General features: G+C 57.4%; 2 protein-coding genes across 4 annotated transcripts in view; one reads left to right on the forward strand and one right to left on the reverse strand.

Moving 5' to 3' along the window:
- On the forward strand, positions 1-16,560 carry SYT12 (synaptotagmin 12). Of its 3 annotated transcripts, none has more exons than XM_080405051.1 (8): positions 1-2,482; positions 7,279-7,343; positions 8,854-9,047; positions 9,368-9,760; positions 11,975-12,190; positions 12,293-12,413; positions 12,636-12,769; positions 13,463-16,560. In XM_080405051.1, the coding sequence occupies exons 2-8, from the start codon at positions 7,307-7,309 to the stop codon at positions 13,634-13,636; spliced, it is 1,269 nt and encodes a 422-aa protein (XP_080261177.1). In that variant the 5' UTR covers positions 1-2,482; positions 7,279-7,306; the 3' UTR covers positions 13,637-16,560. The 3 variants fall into 3 exon arrangements, with proteins under 3 accessions (XP_080261177.1, XP_080261175.1, XP_080261176.1); XM_080405049.1 differs by lacking the exon at positions 1-2,482 and adding an exon at positions 3,737-4,375; XM_080405050.1 differs by lacking the exon at positions 1-2,482 and adding an exon at positions 4,425-6,744.
- Positions 16,561-16,675: 115 nt separating this feature from the next.
- Positions 16,676-21,422, reverse strand: part of IGHMBP2 (immunoglobulin mu DNA binding protein 2) — a 43,649-nt gene continuing 38,902 nt past the window's right edge. The window contains exons 13-15 of the mRNA XM_080405020.1: positions 20,352-21,185; positions 19,577-19,761; positions 16,676-17,180 (exon numbers count right to left, since the gene is read on the reverse strand). Of these exons, the coding sequence (XP_080261146.1) occupies positions 16,983-17,180; positions 19,577-19,761; positions 20,352-21,185 (1,217 nt within the window). The 3' untranslated portion in view covers positions 16,676-16,982. The remainder of the gene's footprint in view (positions 17,181-19,576; positions 19,762-20,351; positions 21,186-21,422) is intronic.

The raw sequence follows: 21,422 nt of genomic DNA on the forward strand, positions 1-21,422 counted from the left end.
GGTAATGAACTTGTCCAGATTTTCAGAGAAATAGATGTTACGAGCCCTTGCTCCACTGCTGTGATACGGAAATGCTTCTTGCGGTACACTTAACGAGGGTGATCCTTCACTGTAAAGTGGACTTGGGCTATGCACAACGTGTTTAGTAACTTCATAGTCTCTGTGCTTCCCTTACAGACTCATGTCTAGCGTTGCAGGTGGGCTCTAATTGTTGCAGTCTTGCCTGGTTTTAGGAATCCTTTTGTGATCATCTATTGGAGAAGTACTCAAAAGCAAGCTCATATGGAGAAGATGAAAGGACAGCTGATAAGCCTCACTTAAATAACATTTGGGGTGGCATAAAATGAGACCATCCCTCTGGTGATGGAGGCAGCAGTCTCCCATTTCTATTTGCATCAGTATCTTACCGTGTGTTTTCTTAGCTTACCTTCTTCGTCAGAAAACTAGAGCAAGAGATCTGCTCATGGTTATACCTGCGTAGAGAGATTTACCAAAGGTAAGTTGTTGGCTTTAAAAAGGAAAAATGCAGGGGAATGGGTGGGTGGGTGAGAATGTGCTCAGCTAATGCTGTTGTGGGTGGCTTTTTTTCTTGCAAGTGACTTCTCTGTTTTGGAGGCAAGCTAGCGGGGGCCTTGGCCCTGCTCTGAGGTGTCAGTTTGATGTCCCTCAAGCCTACCTGTGTGGAGGGTTACTTTGCTAAGATGGGATTTGAGGTTGTGGTTCCTGGTTGTCAATACTTGGGTAACCACCTCGGGGACCACCTGCCTGTCCTCTCGTTTCTGTCCCTGCTTGCACATGATGCAGCGGTGCTCCGCAGCCCTTAAGAGCCAGTTCTTCGCTTCCCCTTGCCGTATGCCTACCACGTTCGTGGGGGCTGCCACTGGGTTAGATAGCGGAGGGGCTGCCTGAACCGCCTGGTGCTGCCCGGGGAGGTGCTGACCCTGCGCCATGGCAGCTGTGCCTTTCTGGGTGAAGAAACGGCTGTTTCAGAGCACCTGAAGTTAGCAATTAGCTTCACTTAATTGTTCCAGACTTCTCTGGCAGTACCTGCTGCGTGGGCTTATAGCGAAAGGCTGCTCCCTCGGGTGGCTGGAGAACGGCTCGATGGGAGCGGGCTGGACCCTGCAGCTCTGTCACCCTGAAGCTGTGGGGCCATCTGGCCACCCTCTGTGCTCCCCACCCTGTCACTGCCCCCATCGCTCCCCCCGCTGCTGGGTGGGCTCGGAGGAGGTGCTGACAGCAGCCGGGCCTGCAGAAGGAATTCTTTGCTACTTTATTTGGTTTTCTTTCCCTGTGAATTTTTTGGTCCTATTGCTGGCCTTAAAGAACCTGAATGATGCTTTTTGGAATCATCAGCTTCTGACACAAGTACTGTTGGGTAGCTTTTCCAGGAGTATTTTGACCCAGACTAAGCAGTTTTATTGCAGAGTGGGCTGGCCAAGTGAGCCCCCAGGAGCAGAAGCCGGCTGAGGTACTGCTGCTGCATCCCTGTGGTGGCAAAAAAACCCGAACAAGCCCTCCTGAGGAGTGCGTGGGGCACCTCACCACTGCTGATGTGCTCCTGTGTCGCTCTTGGAAGGGTTTGTTTATCAGTCTGCATCGTTGAGCCGCTGTTGTTTAATTATCCTCAGTTATCTAAGGCCTGACCTAAGTACAAGGGCGATGACAAACTCGTGCCATCTGTTAGCAATATGAAACTGATGTTTAATAGAGTAGTCGGCATCTGTATGAGGCTGGATAAACCTTCACATGCCCGAACTGGGGCCTTTGGAGAGAATCAAGACCCAGCTGAGCTCTGTCCCCTTTAAAGCAGCTCTGCGTGGTCAGCCGGCGCAATGGAGGGCCTTGGGCCGCTCCTGCAAGGGGTGCTGGAACCCCCAGCCTGCCCCGTCCCTCGGGAGCGTGGTGTCTGAGCTGCTACGGGTGAGCTCTGGGGACGTGCTCTTTTTCCAACTGGTTTGTATACCTCTTAGAGGAGGGGGCTGCGTTTTGGTCCTGAGTGGGCCGGGAAGCCCGATGCTCTTGGGAAGGACCCTTGGCTGCAGGATGAGGCTCCTCTCCCACCCTGGCAGCGTTTTTGGGTTACGGTCAAAACTGGGTCTGTTTTCTCCCTAAAAATTGATTCCCTGCCAGGAGAATCGTGGGACCGGCTCCCAGTGCTGGCCCTCCCTGGAGGAGCCCAGCACAGGAGCCAGAGAGCCCTGCAGCAGGGGCAGCAGATGGGTGAACCGGCCCTGCTGCTGGATGTGCTGGGTTTTCCTGGGAATTAAAGGTTCTCTGGAGCATCACACTGCTCCATGGCCAGCTGAGACCATCTTTGCTTGGGGTGCACGTGGTTCGTTCCCCTGCCCAAAACTGTGATTATTCTGTTATCTCCAATTTGAGCGAAGTGAAGCTCTTGCAGTTTGAAATGCTATCTTGCTCCCCTGGAAGGCTCTGCCCGCCGCGGTGGGGTGGCTGGAGGCACGTCGGTGAAGCCAGGGTAAGGAACGGCAACATCTCAGTGCCCGACGCCGGAGGGTGCGTGTAGAGCTTTGGCCGATGTGCACTTTGCCACAGGCACCTGCCAGCGGGCACTGAGCTTTCTGTTTCCCAACTGCTGAAAGGGGTTTTTGGGCCAAGTCCATGTCACATCTTGGCACTGAGAGGTTTTACCTTCTGCTGCACTGAGGGAGAGGGGAACTGATGGATTTGCTTTACCGAGGCTTTGATGGTGGAAGCCCCCAGCGTGCCCAGGACCCCCGGTATTGCTCCGTGGCTGGCTGAGAGGTGGATGGAGGAGGCAGGAGGCTGCTGTTATTCCTGCCCATCCCTTGGGGAGGGCAGGGCAGCCTGGAAGCCTGCCTTGGGGACCGGTGAGGAGCCAAGGATTTGGCGCTCGGGTGAGGATCCTGATCCCGAATGGCTTTATGGTGGAGAGTGGCACTTTTTGGGGGTGAGAGGAGGGGACGTTGGGTCCTGCTGGAGAGAAATATGAAGTTGGTCCATGGGATGAGTGAGGGCAAGCTGGAGGTGGCAGGGGAGTGGAGGGGGCTGATGACGGGGAGGGGGTCCCTGCGCAGTGGAGGGGGGATGTGTGGGGCTCCCCCGGGCAGTGGGATGCAGGGGCGTCCCCAGGTGCAGGAGCCAAGGGTGGGGGGATGATGCTGGGAAGCAGAGCAGGGCCGGGCTCAGCTTGCGGACCCCCAAACCCCAAGGCGGGGGAGGCAGAAGCCGTCCCCGGTTCACCCCAGCGCGGGGGGGGTGGGAGTGGGGGGCTGGGGGCGGTACTGCGCTCCCCCCAGCCCAGGAGGAGCCCGGGGCGGCTCCGCCCCCCCTCAAATCCATCTTTTTCCCCCAAAAGTAGCGGTGAGTCGGGGGCCTGCCGGTGCACGGGGGGGGCGGCTCACCCGGCGGGGGTACGGGACACGACGCGGGGACGAGGGGGTCGTGGCCCAGCCCCGGGGGGATACGACACGGGTGACAGCGGGGGGGGGGCGCTGCCGGGCTTTGCCTTGTCCGGATGGCGTGGGGAGGGGGCTGCCAGCCTCCCGCTGCGCTGCGGGGGGGGGGGGGGGGCTGCGGGGTTTTGATGGGCTTCTAAGCTTTTAGGTGTTTTGTGGTTTGTTTTTTTAATGGCAACTTCCTAAGGAAAGTCGCCAGCCTGCGGAGCTGGGTGCTCGGAGCCTGGGGGGCAAACCCGAGCGAGAGACCCCCCCGCACCTCGCCCCCAGCCCCCCCGAGGCTCGGGGCCTCCCCGAGGCTCGGGGCCTCCCCGGCGCTGTGGCAGGAGGCGGAGGACCGGGGGGGGGGGGCTGCGGGCGGGGGGCCGGGGAGCGGGGCGGGGGTTGCTTCTCCTCCGCTTTATCGTAGGTTAGGCCGGCTCGAAGCAAAGCCCAGCCCGGGGAAGGCGCCGCTCCCGGTGCGGAGACCGCCGGACCCGCCGCACGGGAGAGCGGGAGGTGCCGCCCGCAGCCCCCCCGGCCTCCCCCCGGCCCCGCCCCGGCGCTCCGAGGGGCCGGCGGCGGAGCCCGGTAGCCCATCCCGAGCCTCCCCCCGTCCCCTGCAGTGAGGCGTCCCAGCCTGGCCCCGTCGGCGCGGGGAGGGATGCCGTGGATCCGGGGGCCGTCCCCGCCGAACTCGGCAGCCATCGGGAACCTCCGGGAAGCGCGGGGCCGGGCCCGGCGGCTGCTGCATCCCCCTCCCCTCCGCCTGGGGTAGCCCGGCGGCTGCTGCATCCCCCTCCCCTCCGGCTGGGGCAGCCTGGCGGCTGCTGCATCCCCCTCCCCTCCGGCCCGCGGCGGGGGCGGACGCGCGGCTGCTGCTCGGCGGCCCCGGAGGCTGCGGGGGGGTCCCCGCTCTGCTCCACCGGCCCCACGGATTTTTACCTGCCCAGGTAACAGCGGCACTGGGCTGCCGAGGAGGACCCCGGTTCACCGCCGGGGGGGTGCGGGATGGGGCGAGGCCGGCGCCTTCGGGTGTAAATCGGGTGGAACCGGCATCTCGAGGTGCCGGTCGGGGGGCGGCGGGGGGCGAGAACGGTGGAGGAGCAGAGCCCGCAGCTGGATGTTCTGTCAAGTTTTAGGTGGGTGCTTATTTTTTTGGACTAATGTGCCAGCAGCAAACTTGATCCTACTTCTCTGCCTTGCGGATCGAGGCCAGACACAGCTCCCCGCCAGCAGGAGAGGGATGGAGCCTGGCTCGGAACGCGGGATGGGTGCGTGCGGGCAGCAGGATCGGTGCTGGAGGAGGGGACAGGTGCTGCTGGAGGGCTCGGCTCACCAGTGCCGGGACTTTAGCTGGGTCTCAGGCGCCTGGTGGAGCCGGGCGTTGGTGTCTGGGCGAGGGCGAGAAGGAAGCGGCAAATGCGGAGACCGCTGCTGTGCTTCATAACTTGGGTTGTGGCATTTCGGGATTGCAGCACGCTCTGGAGGGTGTCTGTACGGTGTGGGACTGTACCCGTGTCGGCCCAGCGCTCTGGGGCCAGCAGCCAGGGTTTCTGGGCGAGCCGTGTGGGGCCTTGGACCGTCATGATGCCAAAACAACAGCAAGGTGTCAACCCCCCTGTAGCCTGGGGGCAGACCCCCCCACCTTCCAGAGGGGACACGTGGCTGCTTTGCCATTTCTCTCCCTGCATTGAGCTGTTTTATCACCCCTCCCCAAGCAGGAACAGTATCCTGAGCTCTGCAGCAGCTCACAAGGGAAATGCAGCTGCCCCGGCCCTCGGCAGAGGGATGCCGCGGCAGGTGGGGGATGCTCTGCACCCTGAGCCAGGGCTCTGCCCAGCCTCGAGATCTCCACAGGGAAAAAGCTAGCCATCCCCGTGCTGCCGGCGGTGGGGAGTGGTGCCTGTCCCCTCCTAATCCCTCGGGTTTGACTTCCCAGGAAGGGATTTGAAAGGCAAGTCTGGGGGCAACAGAGCATCCCTGTGAAACGGTTGCAGGGAAGAGCTTAGTTAACAAAAAATATATAATAAATCCCTTCCCTGAGCACCTTCACTTGCTTACTCGGGAAGGGCTGGTGCCGTTGTGCTAATAGAGGGGTACCCACCTGCTTTAGCTCTGTGCCGAGCACTGCAGTCAGTTCGTGTCTCTCTGGCTGCTTAGACCTCGTTAGAAAAGGAAGTCTTTGTGGACAAAGCTTTGAAAGAAATGGAAAATGGGAAATTCTTTCTAGTTTTTGAAAGAAATGGAGAGTTTTTAAAAAGGATATTTACCCTTCTGCAGAGGAAGTTGGTCCTGAAAACTTCTGTCTTTTGTTATTAAAAAAAGCCACCAGGAAACGGGGGAAGAAATGGAGCCACCTACTTAGGCACGGTAGTTTTTCAGGACATAAAATGGGGCTTTTTGGGGTAGATCTCCATAATGTTGCACTATTAAGATGTCAGTGTGGATTTCCAGAGCTAAACAGTTGAGCTCAGTCCACAGATGACACGAGTTTAGCATGTTCTCAGCTAAGATATTGCTGAGTGTTTGTGCATCGCATAGAGGTTTCTGTCTGAGGAGGGAGGCTGGGGACGTGGTGGATGTCCCAGCCCCAGCCCAGCCTCCCTGTTGTTTTGGGTTAGTGACTCAATTGCATTTAGAAAAAGACCCCTCCTGCTGTTACCCCAAGGGCAGACCGTGCGACCCTTGCAGAGGGGGCCCCCAGCCACACCAGGCCAGCGTGGCTGCTGTTTCATGCTATAATATGCTGCGGTTTCCAGCTTTCCTATAAAAATTCAAGCCTGGGCAGTTTTTTTTTTGGGGGGGGAAGTGATCGCTCCTACAGTGCCCGAGTCTGTGAGCATCCGAGGTGAGCTGGAAGATGGTACCCAAACACCAAGTGACCGTCCATCTGAGGCAAATCCAGCTCTTTGTTGTGCGTGTTGAGTGGTGTTTGGGGCTGTGTAAGTTTTGGAGAGGGGTTGGGGGGGCTCTGGTGGGCTCGGTGGGGAGATTTCAGGTGCAGCGCTGAAGATGTGTCCCTGGGCTTGGGGTTCGGGCATTGCAGTCTGTGGAATCACATCAGCGCACCATGATCCGTGATCTCCTGGTGCAGGTCCCAGGAAGCAGGGGGGGTGCTGACTCGGTGCATGTTGGATTTCAGTGTTGGGTGTTTGCAGGGGATCCCAAACCCCCTTTGCATAGCGGGAAATAGCCGGCTTGGATAAATCCCCTTCAGCATCCCATGATGTCTTTGCTGGGATCTGTCTCGGAAGAGCAGCTTCCGTTTAGGATGGATCTTGCGTACGACTCGCCTGGGAAAACCCCTTCAGAGAGAAAGGTAATCGAGCTTTCCTGCTGCAGGAATTGATTCCTGGGGAAAGGCATCATCTAAACCCTGCAGTGACCCAGAAATCGGGCTGTTCCTCCTGCATGTGGCCATGGCAGAGCCGTGGGTGCAGAGCAACCCTCGGGTGAGGCTGAGGAAAGCCATGGGAGGCAAAGATGACATTTAAACTGGCAAAGAGATTAGAAAAGCAGCAAAGGGCTAAAGGGCTCCTGGAGGGGAAGTGGCCATGCAAGGGGCATTTGAAAATGTCACCCATTAAATACTCCCAAGGTAAATCATGTGGCTCTGTGTCTCGGCGTGGCCACTCTCCTGGTTCCCGAGGGGTTTTCAGTCCCTTCTGGAGTGATTCTGTTGGCGGCTGAAACGCTTCAGTGCACGTTTGCTTGGTGCCTGGCAGAGGAGCCAAGGCCAGGAGCTGTGGAGGGGTAGCAGTGATTTAGCATCCCTGCTAAAAAAATCAAGAGGCGGCTCTTTTTTTTTTTTATTCTCCCCCTTTGTCCTAACTCAGTGTCTCACGCCTTGCAGGCTGTCCCACTGGCAGGGAGCGTTTGCCATGGACAACGGCCACATAAGCAGATACCGCTTAAGCGGTGAGTACTGCGGAGCGAGCCGGGGCAGGGATCTGGGGGCATGGGGCTGAGGGAATGCTGACCCTGGCTGCTGGCTGCAGGAGGAACCCTTCACTGCACACACACACAGGGTTTGGTTTCCTAACACAGGGCTAAAGCCCTGGAACACACCAAGCTTTCCAGGTTAGGTGCTCAGCCCCAGGAGATGGGCAGGAACGGGCAGGAGGCGGGTTCCAGCTCAGCTGGGCTCTGTACCTGCAGTTATTCAGCAGCAGGTGCAATAAAGGGCTATTTCGCCCCCCGTTTGCCCCTCTGCTGCAGCAGGAGCACGCGAGCTCCTGGAGCTGGACAGTTTTCAGTGCCCAAGGAAGCCATGCCGCTTCCCCCAGCACCCTTAGCCTGGGATGCGGGGATAAATCCTAGCCCTTTGCAGACCATGAGGGGATTGGGTTGGGTTGGAGGCAGCAGGATCTGGCTTTTACCCCAAGGCTTTCACCCTCGAGATCCCTCTGTGCTGCTCGTGGCCCTCTGGAGGGATCAAAATTTAGGCACTTTGGATGCAAATGGTTGGTTCCTTCTGATACATCCCTATGCAGGCTCCTGCTGGAGGAGGTTTGGGGACGGGGGGAGCTGCGGGTTGTCCCTCTGCTCGGATGTGATGTGGGAGTCAGCCGGGCTTGGGCTTTTTCTGGCTCTGAAGCTGCTGCTGAAGGAGGGAGCGCCACAGCGTGACGCGGGAGGACTCCCTGGCAGCACTCTGTAATGAGAAACCTTTTTTTTTTTTTTCCTTCCCCCCTTTTTTTTGTGTTACACTGAGTGATTGGTGTTGGTTCAGTCGCTGGTGTGATGGAGGCTGGTGCAATGCAGCAACAACTGCTCAGTGTACCATCGCAGGGCTGCTGTGTCCTCTCGCTCTGCAGCCGCAAGCCTGGGCTTTCTCTTCCCTGGATCACGTTAGCAGCAGTTGTGGTGGTGGTTTTTTTCCCCCTGTTTGCAAAAGCTTTTTGTTAGGTTTGCTTTTTGGTTGTGTTTTTTTGTTTGCTTTGTTTTGTTTTGTTTTTAATCTATTTCTGGATTTTCTTAGCATCCCCAGCCCGTGGGAAGCCAGGCAGCGGTGAGGGTTTCCCTCTGGTGGAAAGGGTGATGCAGATGTGCACTGAGCACATCTGTAAGCAGGACAGATCCGTAGCTGGTGAGAGGCCCCCCGGCATCCCTGGGGTGATGCAGCCATTCCCTGATTTTCCTTGTTTGCCGGGGATCTGGGCTGAAATATGCGTGCACTTCACCTCCCAGGAAAGCGAAGCAAGGACTCTGATTTGATTTGTTTTTATTAATATTTTTTGGCATGCAAAGCTGCTGTCTGACACAATTTGCAACCCGCCCAAGCAGGACGCTGGTTTATCCCTCCCCTCCACCCTTGGCCGACCCCATCCTCGTAGCTCAGAGCTGGTTTTCTGGCAGGGAAGCAGCAGAGGATGAAGCCTCTGCCCCAGGGTTGCGGTGGCTCACGGTGCCTCCTGTCCCCTCGCAGTCACCACGAGCCCGCCTCGGTGGGAGATCGGCATCTATGCCACCGGCGCCTTGGTGCTGCTGGGGGTAGCTGCCGTCAACCTCTGGAAGCTCTGGCGCTCCGGCAGCTACCCGGCACCTTCCCCCTTCCCCAACTACGACTACCGGTACCTGGAGCAAAAGTACGGGGCGGCATATTCGGACATCAAACACAAGGTAAAAGGGCAGAAAGTTTTGCTTGCCTCCTTCCCCTTTGTGACACCGCGGGGCAAAGGATGGGCTGCACCCTCTCGCGGCGGGGGAGGGCCCGGGGCAGTGACCTGGTGCTGCAGGGGGTGCGGGGGGATTGGTGTGGAGCTGGGGAGCGGTGCTGGGGGGCTGCGGGAGGCGCAGGGCTTGCTGCCGCGGCAGCTTGAGGCCACGCAGGGGCTGTAAGGTGTCCAAAAAAGCGCCGGTGAATCCCAGCTGTCCCCGGCTTCGTAGGAAGGGATGGGATATGGGATCGCATTGCCTGGTTTTCCTTTCCCTGTCCGCAGCGAGGGGTGGGCCCGGGCTCGCAGAGGGCGCTGGATAAGACGTCGCCCACCCGCAAGAGCAGCCTGCGGGCAGACGACACCTACGAGAGCATCAACGAGCTGGGGAGCCTGGAGCTGATGAGCAAAGACCTGGGCTTGGCCTCCTACGGCCCCCTGAAGAAATCCATCTCGGCTGACTCCCTCAGCTCCATCTCCTCCATCGGGAACAACTTTGGGCAGGATTTCACGGTGGGGCAGGTGGAGGTCTCCATGGAGTACGATGGGAAGGCGGCCACCTTGCACGTGACGCTGCTGCAGGGCAAGGACCTGCTGGAGAAGGAGGATGCTCGCTTCGAGTCCTGCTTCATGCGCATCAGCCTGCTCCCGGCTGAGCAGATCGTCGGCATCTCCCGGGTGAGCCGCTTGCCCCTTCGGCACGGACCCCCCGTGCCCCACCGGCACAGACCCCCATGCCCCACGTGCCTGCCACAGCTTTCGCAGCATCCCTCAGCCGAGCTGCCCCAGACAGTGGTGGGGCCTCGGGAGTAGGGGGGTCCGGACACCCTGGGGCTAGGGCAGTTGGCACGGGAATTTTGGAGCCCTGCTCAGGGGGATTTCAGCATTCTGTGGGGTAGGGGGGTCCCAGGTGGGTTTGTGCATCAGTGACCCGGCGGAGGCAGAAATTTCTCCCTCCTGATTGGGATGTGTGATGACTTTGTTGTCCCCAAGCGTGGCTTGCAGCGAGTTATTCTGCCTGACCTCCCCTGCTCTGGCAGCTGGGGGTGCTGTGGAAGGTGGAGAACATGGTCTGGGGGGGTGGGGTGGGGAGAGACGGCGTTTTGGGTGCGCGCTGCTGGTGTCATGCCGTGTCCCCGCGCACTCGGTTCACCCTGACGAAGCCCGAGCGCGGCGGCCGTGGCGCTTCCCCTCCCCGTGCGGGATGCGGTGGGTGAAGAGCTGGGTGGCTGCAGCAGCAGAGCCAGAACGAGGGGTGGTTTTGGGGTGAAGCCTCCCTTTTTTATATGCCCCAAAACTGCTCTCGGAAAGTAGGAGCCTCAGTGTTCTTTCAGGAGCTGCTTTGTGCAAAGCTCAGGGTCAGCCAGTTTGACTTAATCAGGATATTCTGGAAAGGAGCAGAAAGCTTCATCCCACTAAAGGAACCTTTCCAGAGGGGTGGAGGTGCCATTCCGGCACGCACAAACCCACTGCCTTTGAAATATTTTCACAGTGCCCTTTTAAGACCATTTTTTCCATCCGAAGATCAGGCTCTTTATTTATACCCTGGAGATATTTATTATTTAGCATCATTATTTATAATTCACCAGCGCTACTTACCCTCTTTTTGCTGTCCTGAGACAAGTCACAAAGACACATTCGGTTCTTTTCCTTTAATGCTTTGCAGTACTTTACGGTTTGGGGTTTTTTTAAAATAGCAGCTAACGTTTCTGTTGTGCCTTTCAACCAGAGATCCCAAAATACCGTGTCGGCTGCAGACAGTCAGTCACCAGTGCTCTAAAGCAGGCGGCTGCAAATCTGCTTTTCCCGTAGAGGTACTTCAGTTCCCCCAGGGACCTGGGAGGTCGGTGGTATCCGATGGGAGAGCAGGGGACTGCTGTGCTGGGAAGGGGGTGATGGAAGGTACCTCGTGAGCTGCTTAGTGTCCTTCATCCCAGGGATGGAGCGCATCTAGATGAAGAGAGACAGACGTCAGAAAGTCCTTGGGAGGAGATGACCTGTCTCCCCACTGCTGCTGAGGAGTCTGGGTGGCTCTTGGGGTGATGAAGCCCAGTGGGTTCAGGGCTGAGCCCCCCAGTCCTGCAGTGGGATCCCTTTTCCACCACAGCACCCAGCTTTGGATGGGTCCTGGGGAGCTGGTGGCTCCGCGCTGCTCTGCGCCATCCAAGGCTGCGCCTTTCCATCCCCTGGGAGCACTGGGCCTCCTTTTAGGACAAAACCTCCTGACTTGTGGGTGGTACCTTGGATGCTGAAATAAATGGGGCTGGAGTAGGGGGAAAATGGTCTCTAAAGCCATGATTTCAGAGCAGTTGCCCCCACCAGCTCTTTGGGACCAGGTAGCAACCAGCACCCTGCAGGATGGGGCCCTGGGGAGTTGCTGCTGTGTTTGCCCTGAGTAAACACCGTGACATAGAGATGATGTCTGGCAAAAAACATTGTCTCTGTATGGCACGTTTAGGGGTTGCGAAGCCCATCAGCTCCGGCTTGGAGAGGGGCTGGGGGCTACACCCCTTAGCCAAATCCTATAGCCTGGAGTGGCCAAGCCGGCCACATATCCAAGCTCCCAGGGTGCCAGGATGCCCAGCTCTTGCATCTGAGAGCACCAGACCAGCCTTAATTTTTTAATTGAAATAATTAATGGGCAATGGGGCAAGTCACAGCCCCTATTTTCTACTCCAATAGCTGAGCAGCTCCTGTGGTCAGATGGGAAATAACTGTTGTCCCCATTGGGGCTGGGAGCCTTCAGCTCCTTTGGGCTGGGGGATGCTCTGCCCTTGCCACCCCAAAGCCACACACTCTTCACGGTTCGGAGAGAAACGGGGTAGTTCTTGGATGCAGCCCCCAAACCTGGTGGGTATCAAGGCAACCCCCCCCCCCCCATCCCTGCGGCAGATTCAGCGGAGCGCCTACGCTGTGGCCTTTGACGAGCGCTTCTCCATCCCACTGGACCCAGCAGCGCTGGAGGAGAACAGTCTGCGCTTCTCCGTCTTCGGCATCGATGAGGATGAGAGGAACGTCAGCACCGGCGTGGCTGAGCTCAAGCTCTCTGACCTGGACCTGGCCACACGGCCCTTCAATGCCTGGCTCTACCTGCAGGACATGAACAAGGTGAGCGGGGGGGGTATTGTCCATGTTCCACCCAGTTTTTTTGAGGGTTTCTCCTCCCTGTCGGGCTGGGGTCAATGGGTGATGGGATGTTGTGTCCTGCAGGCAGTGGACACGGTGGGGGAGATCCTGCTGTCCCTGAGCTACCTGCCCACGGCGGAGCGCTTGACGGTGGTGGTGGTCAAAGCCAAGAACCTCGTGTGGACCAACGGCAAAGTGACTGCAGGTGAGTGGCGGGTGCTGGGTGGGTGCAGGGGTCCCTCTGTTTTCTGTGGGCTGGAGGTGGCTTTCATTCGTGTTCATCCTGCTACGCCACATGGGTATCTTTGGAGTGACTCCCATTGAGGACAGACCCGACCAGGAAGGTCCACCAGAGGGTTTCTCTGATTTGGTCCAGCTCGCAGGGGAAACACGTTACTGACCCTGGGGTTTTTCTCTCCCTGAGCAGATCCCTTCGTCAAGGTGTACCTGCTGCAGGACGGGAGGAAGATCAGCAAGAAGAAGACAGCAGTGAAGAGAGATGATACCAACCCCGTATTCAACGAGGCCATGATTTTCTCGGTGCCGGCCATCGTGCTCCAGGTTTGTCCTGGCTCAAGGGGGCAAGTCCCAGCCTGGGGGGGACACATCCCATCGCTCCAGATCCCCAAATCCCCGCGCTAGTGAGGACTTCCTGGGGTGTGAGGGTTTCTGGGGCAATCGTAGGAGCTGTGGGTTGGGGGCCATATATGTGCATATATGGTTCAGGGCAATGTATACATGGGGTAGGGGTGCAGGGAGATGTGTATGTATGGGGGATGTATATGTATGGGGTATGGCCGTTGGTGGGCAATGTGTATGTGTGGGTTGAGGGATATAGGGGGACGCATGTGTATAGGGTATGACTTTGAAAGTGGATGGGTGCATATGCGGGTTTAGGGGACGTGGGGAAAGTAGGGGGATGTGTAAGTATGGGGGGCATAGGAGGATGTATATATACAGGGCATGGCTGTGTAAGGGGATAAGCATATATAGTCTCCAGGTCTGGGGGGTGGGTATGGGGGATGTGTCTGACGGGTGGGGTGCAGAGGGACGGGTATGTGTGGGGTGTAGCTGTGCTGGTGGATGTGTATTTCTGGGGTGGGGGATGTAGGGGTGAGTGTTGGGGGGTACGTCTGTGTGCGCGTGGCTGGCTGGGGTGGGTGCGGGGGGGTGGGTGCACGGCGGGGGGTAGCGCTAGCCGTGCACTGGCTGCTCTGTGCTGAGCCCTGCTGATGGCCTTGTGCTCCCTGACAGGAGCTGTCCCTGCGGGTGACGGTGGCAGAGTGTGGCGAGGACGGCCGTGCCGACAACACGGGCCACGTCCTCATCGGCCCGGCGGCCAGTGGGATGGGCATCACGCACTGGAACCAGATGCTGGCCACGCTGAGGAAGCCCGTCTCCATGTGGCACCCGCTCCGGCGGAACTAGGTGCTGGCGGGGGAGCCCGTCGTGCCCCCGGGGTCCTGCACCCCAACACCGGCTCTGCCCTGGGGACAGCGGGCAGAGGGGGGCTCTGCCTGGCCGGTGGCTCGGCCGGGGGCTGCCACAGTGGGGCAGGGGCTGAGCGGGACTTGGCAGAGCTAAAGGCAGAGGGGCCGGGGCGCCTTGCTGCTGAAACACCGAGGGGACGGAGCGACTCCTGGGCTGTGTCTCTCCCCATGGGGGTCGCCCTCACGTGCGCTGGGGGCCAAGAACAGACGTGCCGAGGAAGGAGCCCCCACTTCAGATGGACCCAAACCACTGCCCGGCCGCCAGCCGGGCTCCCGAGCCTCCCATGTGCTCCCCAGCGGCCCCCGAATCGGTGGTGCCCTTGAACGTGGACCCCAAGGGCTGCCCGGGGGCGGGTGGATTTCTCTGGAAGGCGGTTTTTGGTCAAAAGAGGAGGGCAAATGGAGGGGGCGTTGATAAAGTGCCAGCACGGCATGGTTTCTTTTGGCACGTGTGGATTTTCTGTTGGATTTCAGAGGGGTTTGTGTGTGCTGCACCAGGGCTGAAATGTTTCCAGTGAGAATGGAAAAAGGGAGAAGTAACAGCGGAAAAAGCAATTGTTGTTCCACCTTTTCTTCAAGCAGAGGAGATCTCTGCCCATCTCTGCTGGCTGCAGAGGGGTGGCTGGACTTGACGAGTGGTTTTTCAACCACTTTGGTTTGAGGTCAGATCCACGCTGAGCCACCCCCTAAAGGTCCAGCGTGATGGGGGTCAGCCCAGCCCCTTTTCCCAGCCAGACTAAACCTCGGGGCTGCTCGAAACGGCACCGCAAACTCCTGCTCTTCCGTGCGTACCTTGCACTGAGGGTTCTGTCTTACAGCCCCTTGTCCTGGAGTCGTGCTTTGGCGTGCTCCTCCCAAAGCTCACTCATTCTGTCTGAAGCCTGGGTGCAGAGGGGAACACTCTGGTCCTGTGACCAAAGGCAGGCAGGAGAGACCCCAAACTTCCTAATTTTTAAGCCCAACTCCTGTTTCAGGGGGAAGGGAGGGGAAAAATCTGTTTGAATCCTGTCTGCTCATGGGCTGCCGGCCCAAACAATGACCAGCCCCTGGGCGAAGTTCGGGGTTTTTTAGGAGCTGATGCCGACTCTGTTTTCTGGAGGGTGACAGATGGAGGGCTGTGATGGAGCTCCTCCATGGCATGGGCTGGTGGGCAGAGGATACCCTGGGGACACAACCCTCGCTTGCACTGCAGCCTCAGCTTTTCTCTGCCTGCAGCACGCTGGCGGCAAGCCTGGCCGGGAAATCTGGGGGTGTCCGGGGCTGTTCGCCAGGAAGCCAGTGCCACAGGTGAGGATGGTCAGGGATGTGGCTGCTTGAATGATTTGAGCAGGGGAAAAAAAAAAAAAAGTGTGAATGAGCCATTTATCCCTGATTGAAGATAACACCGTGGTGGTACCCTGAGCTGGCAGTGGTTTTCCTTTCTTTCATCTGTTTTCTCTACCTGACCTTCAGTTTGGGACAAGGCTGCGATTCCTCTGTTGCACCTTCCCACCTGCAGCCCCTCGCAGGCACCGCACTGGCTCTTTCCCCCGTATACACGCAGCACCACTTGCCGATGCACAGATTTTCTTCTCCCACGCTGTCTCTTCCTCCTCCCCACCTTTCCCTCCAGGAGCCCTGATGTCCCATCTGCTGCCAGGCGAGCTGGTGCCATCCCTCCGTGGGCTGACGCACAGCCGGCTCTGAGGATGGAGGCACGAGCCAAGGCGATGCTCGGAGCCGCGGTAGCTGCAGCCAGGCTGGGTATGCCCGGGACTGGGGCTGCAAGTGGAGGGGTTTTTTTGAAGGACACAGTTTATTGAAGGAGGAGGAAGGTTTTTTTGGAAGGCGATCACAGCCAGTAGTAACAGGCACTGAGGTCTGGGGGAAAATTTTGCATGTTAGCTACCTCAGCTAATGAGGGAAGAGAGAGACGTAGAAATGCCTGGCTATCTTGCAGCCCCTGCAAGCTGCTGAGCCTTTGGTCAGGATAAGAGCAGTGCCTTCCCCTGGTGCTGAAATCACCGGTGGGCAAGAGCTGTGATGGTCAGCCCCAAAATAATGGGGCACATGTGGTTTGGTGCTTTTTATTGTGCCTCTCTCCAGCCATTCCTCTGTGGGGGCATCTCAGCACCTTCTCCTGCATCCTGGGGGCCTGACCCTGGGAACAGAAAGTGGCTGCTTGAGCAGTTCATTGGGGGATGGTGGATGCTGCACGATGCATCAGTACCCGCTTGGAGCCACTGAGGAGGGCAGGGCGCTCTGGGTGGGTGGAGAGATGCTTTGGAGATGAGGATCAACAGGCAGAAAACAATGTGGACTGCAGGAGCAGGGAAGAAGTCTGGGAGGGAAAGGTGATGCTGAACGGAGGCTCCCTCCTGCCTGGGAGGGCTGCACAAAGCTCGCATGGCCGTACCCAGCCTTTGCCGCTGTGTGCTCATGGATGTTGGCCTCCAAGGAGCTTTGCAGGAAGGGCAGGAGAGGGGGGAAAGCCCGCCTGGCCTCAGCAGGTGTGGGAAGTGCCGGGGAAGGGAGCAGCACAGAGCCGCCGCCGAGGGGATGGCGAGCGGAGACCGCCTGTGGCAGCTCGCCCGGAGCAGCGGGCTGGTGCTTCGGAGCAGCTCACCGTGGTGCCGGTAAGGTCACGACTTGAGGCCTCTCCATCCCCACACAGCCCTGGAGCAGGGTTAAACCCTGCATGGGCCACATCCTGCAGTGGGGCTGTGCCTGAACGTGGGAGCCCCTCTGCATGGCGGGGAGGGGATGCAGCTGGGCTCCACCTGCTCCCGAAGGGCAGCCGGAGGCTTGGGGTCCTGCTGGCTGCTGTGTGGACACGCCAGTCCACTCCAGCTCTGGGCTGGGAGCATTGCTGGGCTGGGAAAAGAGAGCTGGAGGCACCCGTTTCCTAAGCTGTCCTCCCTGGACAGGGGCACCTGGGGTTTTCAGTTCCTCTCGTGTTCCTGCTCAGGCAGCAGGGAAAAATCACAGTGACAGCCGATTGCTTTAGGTGTTTTAATATCCATCTTTACTGGCATTTTCCAGCCTCTCTGTATATGTCCATTACTTTGTCAGTAAGAATAACCAGGACCCACAAAGCTGCTCTCCTTCCTCTGTCTCAGCTCTGCGGTTTAGGGAAGCCCAGCAACTCTTTATTGGGGCACGCTGGCTCCAAGCTGTCTACCACCCAAAAATAAGAGCTCACGCTTTCCTCTGGGGCTCAGCACAGCCCCGGAGCTTTAATGGCACCTTTGGTTTATGTAGTCTGACCTGTGATTTCAAGGTTAACAAAGAAGTATGCAGGTCCTTCATTTCTCCTTGTCTTTCTTTTTGCCCTTTCTCTGGCCGGTCAGTTCACTGAGCTTCTTGTCCAGGCGCCTCTGGAGCTGGGCTCTCTTGGCTGGGTCCAGGGACTTGTCTTTGGAGCCGCTCCCAGGATAGAGAACCCCCTCCCTGCTGATCCTCTGCCGTGCCTGCGCCTTGGCCTTCTCCCCACAGCCATGAACCTGGTGGAGAGAGAACAGGGGCACTGATCGCATGCATAGGAATTGGGCAATTTTATTCCCAGAGCCTGGAATTCCTCTTCCACCTGCTTCACACCTCCCTAAAACCGTCTCTCATTTTTTATAGCTCCTCTAACAAAAACCAAAACATAGAAGTAATTCTTCTCCTGGAATCTGCACAGCAGGTAAATCATTCTTTTGGATGGTTTAAGTGCCTCCTTCCAAAACTTTAAACATCTGGGGAAAACCTCACACTTGCCATGTGAACAGCTGGATCTTTTACGGTTTTCACAGGAGAGCTAGAAATAAAACTGAGCTCCCAATGATGTTCTCTGCTAATACAGTGTGACTTGGAGGGAAAAAGGCGTGAAACGGGAAAGGTAACTTGGGAAATAAGAGACCTTTTTAGCCATATATCTGCTTCTTTAATGTAATTAGATCCGTCTTCTGTACTGGAATGAAAAAAAAGCTTCATAATCCTAATTTTGTGCATGCAAACCTTTTCTAAAACCAGACTGCGCTGAAGCCCAGGCTGCATTTAAGGTGTATTAACCAAAGTTCAATACCACCCTGAATCATTTCCACCAGGTCTACATCTGACAGCCTAAAAATTTACCCCTTCTGCTTGGTCCGTCCCAGAGTCATTTGCTGTTTTCACAAACATAAGCTGATCTGAGGATCCCAGCCCATTCTCCCAAGGCCGTAATAAACCTTCCTGTCCCTGTTAGCGCTGCCGGAGCAGGCTGTCGATGGCCGGGAATAGCCGCGCACAGCACCTGGCACATGGCTCCTTGCCAGGACCGAGATTTCTGAGCCTGCTGGCCAACTGAGCCAGCCGTAGCCAACACACCCTCCAGTTAACTTTGAAACGGGCAGTGACTCCCGTGTCAGTAGGTGCTGGAGCACAGGTTGAACACCATTCTGTGGGCTCCGCTGTGCCGTACTGGATGGGGAGGGGTTCAGCAGCTGGGGGCTGCTAAAGGGGTGACACGAGCTCTTGCTGAACTGGGACCCTCCGTACACAGAGGCTCCAGCCCCTTTGAGATGGCTCCAGGTATGCGCTAGCTCCTCTCAGGGCCAGGCATGGGTAGGAGGTCCCAGGCTATTTCACATCAAAACCTGATAACGTCTGGAGAAAGGGCTGAACTTGAAGAAGCAAGAAACATTCATTGACACGGATTGCATCTTTCCAATTGTTTCTTGCTGGAGTCCTTATCACAAATCAGCAGGGAGAGGTGATTCTGCAGGAAATAAATTTATATCCCAACTGGATTGTGAATGACCGTAAATACAACTATTCTTTGCCATGGAAACAGATAGCACTCGACAAGGGGAAAATCTATGCTGAGGATTTATAGGTTAGCTTGCTAAATGTTGTTAAGCTCTGGGAGGCTCCACACGGTGAAAAGCTACGCCTGGGTGATGCAGGATAAGAGATGAGGGGCACAGGAGGCTGTGGCTGAACAGAAAATCATCACCTCTCAGCCCACATACTTGTCACAGCCACCACCCAGCCATGTCGGCTCTGCCCACAGCACTGGAACGGTGAGGGCAGCTTACCATGAAACCACACTGCCAACCCTGAAGGCTTAAACCGACCTGCCTGCCTGCACACCTGAACAGAAAGATGAAGCCTGATACCAGTTTAACCCTGTTTCCTTCCTTCCCAGATCTGGGGAGGAAAGGGCTGTCAAGCAGCTATGGAAGAACAGCAAGGAAGAAGCTGTTGGTTCAGTGACCATCCCCCACGGAGGTGCAGGACATTATGGGGCTGCACAGATGCCTGCTCGAGAGTCCTCCAGCACAAGAATGAATAGGGGAGGTTGAGGGTCTGCTGTCACTCAGGTATGGATGGGAGCTAAAGCTGAGGCTGCACAGTGTGGAGCAACTCGGTTCCAGGCCAGTAAGGCACTTAAGGAAATGCCTAATTGCTGTCAAGGCACGCAGCGCTGCTCCGTGCAGGCTCAGGCCTTGACTTGTCCCCAGGCTGCAGAGGGAATCTGCAAAGAGCTAGGAGCTGGGTCCAGGCTCCCTCAGGTCACTGCCTTGAGCTCACGCCTCTTTCATTTCTCCTCTCTGCCTTGCTTTATCTGCGTGACCCGAGAGTGTAAATGCCAGAGAATGGTAAAGAAGGGCACAAAGCAAGAGAGGAAAAAAGAAAAAGCTCTCGGGAGGAGGTGTGCAGAGCCCAGGAGTTAATGCCTGGCAGCCCTTTCTACCTGTAGCTCTAGCAAAAGCTCGACAAAGAGGTTTCCACTTCAAACTCCTTGCAAGGAAATCCTGTCTGGAGGGCTCGACGGGGAAAATTCCCACATTAAACCCATGCTGCTCGGGTCCTACTCCCCTCCAGCCCCCTCAGTGCTCAACCCGCTGGGCAGGCTGCCTGGCCCCATACGTACCTCCGGGATGTGATGGCTGAGGCAGTAGCGTCTGTTGCAGTGGAGGCAAAGCTGTCCCAGGGTTGTAACGCTGGCTTTGCAGCAGGGGAAGCCGCACGTGTTGTCAGCTTTAATGGCAGCAGAGATCAGAGCATCGATATCTTCTTCTGCCACACCGTCTGCTCTACTCTTAGCTGCTGCCTTTCCTGGGGAGAAGACGGGGGAAGAGACCTGGCCATTTAACCACCTGCTTAGAAGCTGAGAACAAACCCAAGCAGCCTGCAGCTACAGCCTGGGCTAGTGAGAAGCAACCCTGGTCCGGGGAGTCACTGTTTGCAGCGACTGGGATTTCAGGGGGCTGGAGAAGAGGAAGAGACCATCCTCTGGCAGACAGGATGGCAGCTTCTAGCTGTTTTCCCCTGCCTCTGCATTTAGGAGGCAGCCACATCCTTCAGTGTGGACCAGGTACTCCTCTTCCTCTCCCTACATTCAGGAGCTTCCAATCTAACTCCTAAGCCTCTCTTCCTGGGAAAGGGTCCCCAGTGTTCTTCTTTTGACTTAAGAAATGTGCCTCCAGGCATTCAAAACCCCTCTGCCCCAGAAGCCGCAGCCAACTGATGCGCGTTCCTGCCAGTTCTCACATCTCTGCAGTGACAAGCATCAAGAGCTTTCCAAAAGCCACGTCCCATGCTCCACACACATGTACAAAAAATCCTCAAGCCCTGGAGGCAAAAACACAGCAATTAAACAGCACGATCCATTCAAGGAAGTGCTGATTATGAAGAGAGTGACCTACCTTTGGCTTCGCATTTGTCTTTTTTCCTGCTGCTGCCCTGAAGGCAGGCACTGGGCTCCTGAGCCTTCCTCGTTGCCTCCTCCTGCCTGGCTTTCTCTCTCTGAACCCTCTCCAAGTGCAGGCTTTTCAGGTCCACTTTCCCTGAGCCCTTGCTGCTTCCTCCTGGCTCAGGGGGGACAGGAGTTTCCCTGCTGGGATGTTGCGGCTGAGGAAGGGGGAGCTGCTTGCTGGGGGGGGTGGCTGCAGGTAGCGAAGGCTTGGCAGGCTCTTTCTTGCAAACGCTGATGTACCGGTCCCTCCCTTCCCTGGTGCTCACGTGCTGCAGCCCGTACTCCTCTGCCATTAGGTGAACCAGCATCCGATCGTGAGAACTGAGCGATGGGGGGAAGTCCAAACGCATCTCGCTGCTCTCCAGGAAGGCCACCAGCATAGCCTTGAATCTGCTGGCACTGTCTTTTGTCCCTGGGCTCTCTCTCTCAGGACCGCTTGTGTTTGGGCAGAAACGTGCTTCTGGCTTCTGACACGTTGGTTTGGTTCCTGCTGCTTTGGGTTTCCTCCCTGGAGGCAGCTGTGGTTTGGGGCCAGGTGCTGCAGAAAGCTTTGCACCTTGCTGCCGCTCGCTGCGGCCCTCCTGGGTGTAATTTTCAGGCACGAGGTCGTCGAGGTACTCGAAGGCTGTCCGTACCTCCCCGTGCTGGCTGAAATAATCCACCAGCCGCTTCAGAAAGGCTTGGTTGCTGACGGTGCGGGTGTCACAGATGACAGCCACGTGGCGCCGGGCGCGGGTCACCGCTACGTTTATCCGCCGGTCTTCTGCAAGAAAGCCCACCTCACCTGCGAGAAAGAAACCAAACAGGTGCAGGACTGTCAGTGGGTGCAGGGTTGGCTCCGGGTTTAGATTTGGCCCAAATGTTTGAAGGGTTGCTTGGCTGGAGGGTGGGAGTCAGTTTCCTGGGCTCTGGTCCCTGACTCGTGCTGTTACCTTCACCTTTCTAGCTCTGTTTTACCACCTGCAAGCCAGAGCTAGGGCTCCTCACCCAGCTCCCGGGGTCGGGAGGAGGACGTAAGGCA

The sequence above is a fragment of the Falco punctatus genome (genome assembly GCF_963210335.1).
Source record: "Falco punctatus genome assembly, chromosome: 10".
NCBI lineage: Eukaryota > Metazoa > Chordata > Aves > Falconiformes > Falconidae > Falco > Falco punctatus.